The 4,338-nt window shown below is 52.4% G+C and overlaps 1 protein-coding gene across 1 annotated transcript in view; it reads left to right on the top strand.

The window, feature by feature from the left end:
* The window catches only part of FOXN4 (forkhead box N4), a gene marked incomplete at its 3' end in the record, with an annotated part of 15,450 nt that overhangs the window by 8,730 nt on the left and 2,382 nt on the right, over positions 1 to 4,338 (top strand). Inside the window, exons 2-7 of the mRNA XM_010138973.1 lie at positions 2,062 to 2,225; positions 3,035 to 3,150; positions 3,248 to 3,367; positions 3,520 to 3,647; positions 3,989 to 4,085; positions 4,166 to 4,338. Of these exons, the coding sequence (XP_010137275.1) occupies positions 2,062 to 2,225; positions 3,035 to 3,150; positions 3,248 to 3,367; positions 3,520 to 3,647; positions 3,989 to 4,085; positions 4,166 to 4,338 (798 nt within the window). The remainder of the gene's footprint in view (positions 1 to 2,061; positions 2,226 to 3,034; positions 3,151 to 3,247; positions 3,368 to 3,519; positions 3,648 to 3,988; positions 4,086 to 4,165) is intronic.

Below are 4,338 nucleotides of genomic sequence, written 5' to 3'. Positions count from 1 at the left end.
GTGGCCGGTCGCATGGTGAGCCGCAAGGAGGGCATGTGGCGTATTCAGGGGCTGACAGGAGGCGTTTGCAGTGGGTGCTGACCCCCGCCGCCCAGCTGACCCCGTTATTTGTTGAAGGAGCTGACTTGTCTGGGAGGACTGGCAGGGACCGGGGTGCCAGATGGCATGTGGATGTGTGTTGTGTGTCGGCTGTCATTCAGCCAGATTAATGTGAAGTTTGTAAAAAGGAGGAGGGGGGGAAAAAACAATTAAGCAAGAATCCCAAAAACAATCGAGGCCACGTGCCACCGCAGCGGTCGTTGGCGGCACAATGAGTTATCGGCTTCCCATGAATGGGCCCAACTGTTGCAAACGACATGAGCCTGCCCAGTTTTCAAATCATTTAATGCTCTTGTTTACTTCCAATCCAGCCAATCTCCGGGCCGGGAGGGCCGTCACCTGATAGTCTTTTTATGTATTTCAGTGCCAGGCCCCGCAAAATAACTGAACAGCGGTAACCATGGCGATGCTAATTATTGCCCTATAACTACAGTAGGAGAAAGAGAACAGAGTAGGCTGGGAGAGAGGATTGAAGATGTTTTTTTGGCCAGGATTTGAGCTTTTGGCTCCTGGTCAGATGTTGAGGGGTTGCTTTTTTTTTTTTTTTGGTATTTTATTTCCTTCCTTTTGTTCTTTTCAAAATCTTTTTACAAACAAATAAATTACATTCTGCTTTAAAGATCTCCGGATAATAGTTGAGGGAAATCTGATATGTGTTGCTGGAAATCATGAATAGAGGAGCTGAGAGCTCCTGGGCAGCCAGGCACTAGAGCGCTGCCTTATTCTTTTAAGCTGATTTAGGATCATGTAAAACATAAAAGATGCTTCAGCAAGAGGCCAGATTTATTTAAGGCTTCTGCATCCTCATCTGGCAGCAAACACACACAGTACCATGCAGCCAGCTCAACCCACCAACAGGCGAGCTCTTTAAAGCCTTTGGTTTGGAAGCAAAATCAAGTACAGCCAACTAAACGTTGTCCTGCTGGAACAGAAAGATGTTTTCCTGGACCTGGATCCCTTTGGGTGTCTCACGGTAACTTGCTGGTGTGGTCTAATCACTGCTTCACTCCTCAAAGGCCCCCTGACTGGTGTTGGGCTGTTGGACACAACTAGAAGTAGTTTAGCCCCTCATTTGCAAGGGTTTTTTATTGACTTTGCCGGGAGTTTTACCACGCAGGAGGTTTCGAGTCCTGTAAATACATTCAGTTTAGTACCACACATGCCACCAGGAACGAAGCAGAACAGGCAGGATGGAGCACGGAGAACGTGTCAAAAGTGGAGCTTTACACCAAAAGCAGCCTGTCATCGTTATGCCTCGGTTCGGTTGCTAAAGACAGCCCGGGCGTCACCGTGCATCCCGTCACCAGCTTCAGGATGTCAAAAGCTGCCTCAGAAATTGTTTCATGTGCTTCATGGTTCCTTGTTAAGCATCAGTCACCTCACGTGTCTGAATGGAAGGGATCATTCTGCACAGGTTTGTTCATGCAGCAGCTCTGTGCTGATCCGGCCCCGCCGGTGGGATGCGGTGGATGGGACAAGCCCTCTCCAGGGGTTTGAGCTAGCAGCACGCGCAGGTCCTGGAGGAGCCGGGCACAGGAACCCCTGCCACCACTGGCTGGTCACTGCGACTCAGGGTTCATGCAACGCTGCCACGTTAAAAGTCCTGGCAGGTTTCTTCTACATCAAGGCCGGACAAGTGCAATGGAAAAATAAAGAATCAGCTCTGGTTTTGTTTCTAGGCAGTTTCTCTTCCGGGTTCTTACACCATCATCCCCTACAAATACTGCACAAGAACTTTTCTTGACAAAAACATTTCAAATGGTACAAAGGAGCAGAGCTTAGGTACAGGGCAGCAGTGAGCAGGCAGCTGTGAAACCACAGCTCACATCTGGATTCTGCAAGCAGCGTTCCAGCCTTTTCCCCCCTGATCTGTGTGAGCTGTGGCATCCCAGTCACCCCCCTCCTCCCAGGGATGGTGTAGCAGCACCACCGCTCTCTCTAACCTCTCGTGCTGTTTTGCAGGCTCCTGGCTTCTGACCCCTCCCGGCTGAGCGAAGATGACCTCCCCAGCGACTTACAGTCCTTGTCGTGGCTGACATCTGTTGATGTTCCTCGGTTACAGCAGATGGCCAGTGGCAGGATGGATTTCAGCCTTGGTGCCCAGAATACAATGCTACAACAGACAGGTAAACTGTCCGGGGGTTAAAGAGCTGCTCTTTAAAGGACACCGCCACTGCCTCCTTGCGCCCACTCCTTTTACGTGCGGTGCGTTTTCTTCCCATCGGAAGACCTGGAGCCTGTTGACTTTCCGTTAGGCTCTTGCTGATCCATTCCTTCATTTCACGGGGCAGAGAGCACTAGCAGTGACTGCAGGGATCTTAGGAGCCGATTGGAACCCCTGCTCAGGGTGGGTGCTGGTGCCTCACTGCATGAAGTCAGGCCAAGCTATTATAGACTTGCATTTCAGCTGAGAAATGAGATAATTAGTCTCCCTTGTTGGTTTCAACGCTGATAAAACGAAGAGTCTCTTATTTACCCCATAGCTGTTTGCTTGACACAGACGTACAGCCCGCGGTCGCTGGACGCCCTCCTTGCCTTGCTGAACACCCTTTAGGTAAACGCTCCTGTTCCCCGCGGCGTTCTGCTGGGAGAGCCCAGCCCACCACCTGGCCGTGGAGCAGAAATCCTCCTGGAGCACAGGCAGTGCCGAAGAGGTTTCTTTTTTCTGTTGTAATCTTTGGTGTCTGTAACTCGGTGTGGACTGTTAAACAGCTGGCAGCTCTCATTCCCTGCAGAACAAGTTTTGGGAGCGGTTGATGCCACCTTGGCCAGTTGTGAAACGCTCTGGGTTCCCTGGGGATGGAGAGCCACGGTGAGGTGTGGTTACCCACACCAGAGCTGAGCTGTGCTCAGCTGCGGCTACGGAAGAGTCAGCTCTCTTTCCTGAAGTGCCCTTCCATGTGAACATTCCCTGCCTTTGCTTTCTCCAAAACAGGTCCCGTAGCCAGCACCATGCACTCAGCAGGAGCTCCTGGAGCCATGATTCACGTCCAGGCCAGCCTGCCACAGGGAATCCTGGGTCTGAACTCGATTTCAACACACGGAGCGGAGGTAAGAGTGGGTCTCGGTGGCTCCCGATTGCCACACTCCTCAGGGAGCGATGGTGGAGACTCCGAGACTGACACGTCTGTTGTCTTTATCTCAGCAGATGAGCCCATACGCTGTAGGTGGGCAGCCATCTCCTGGTTTACAGACACAGCAACAGCTCTTCCCTCCTCCTCCTCCTCACTCACAGCAGGTGTTTGCCCTAGCTCAGAACACACAACAGGTACAGTTACTCGCTTGTCATCTGTGTCTTAAAGCACCCACCGAGGTCATCTCTCGAGCTCTTTTAAAAGAAAACCAACAAAATATCCCTAAACCTACATACCCACGGACATTCTGCATCCAACCTGTTCCTTCTTTTCCTCCTGCACTCAGTGTAACCCAGCAGCCATCTACAACCCCCCCTACGGGACTCAGCCCCACTATCCTCAGCCACGCCTGGCCCCTCACTCTGCCCAGGAACTGCACCCAAAGCACTACCCCAAGCCCATCTATTCATACAGGTAAGCAGAGAGCACAATGGCGAGGTGCCTACAGCCGGCGTGGGGACGACTGTAACGCCGTAGGTGTGGGAGCACAAGAGGGAGGGATCCCTTTCAGAGAGAACGGGAGTTCTCTGGAAGCTGCCTCTGAGGTGCAGCAGGAACAAGCAAACTAGGTCCTGGACGTGATCACAAAAGCAGAGTGATGACAGAGAGGAGTAAAATCTGCAGGATCACAGAGGGGTGCGATGGTAACCCCGCCAGCTGTTTGTGTCCTAAGGGACGGGGTGTAGAGCAGAAGGCCCCGTGATGGCCGGGGATGCACAATCTGTCACCATTTCCCATATTCCTCTGTCCTGCAGCTGTTTGATTGCCATGGCGCTGAAGAACAGCAAGACCGGCAGCCTCCCCGTGAGCGAGATCTACAGCTTCATGAAGGAGCACTTCCCCTACTTCAAGGTACGCCCGACGGCGGAGGCAGAACACTGCAAACACTTGGTTCACGGCTTGTTTCGCTAATGTGCCCCTGCCTCTTTCAGACAGCCCCCGACGGCTGGAAGAACTCTGTGCGCCACAACCTGTCTCTGAACAAGTGTTTCGAGAAGGTGGAGAACAAGATGAGCGGCACCTCTCGCAAAGGCTGCCTGTGGGCGCTCAACCCGGCCAAGATTGACAAGATGGAGGAGGAGATGCAGAAGTGGAAGCGGAAGGA

This window comes from Buceros rhinoceros, unplaced genomic scaffold (genome assembly GCF_000710305.1).
Source record: "Buceros rhinoceros silvestris isolate BGI_N320 unplaced genomic scaffold, ASM71030v1 scaffold18346, whole genome shotgun sequence".
Taxonomy (NCBI): Eukaryota; Metazoa; Chordata; class Aves; order Bucerotiformes; family Bucerotidae; genus Buceros; species Buceros rhinoceros.
This window is presented reverse-complemented; position numbering and strand designations above follow the sequence as displayed.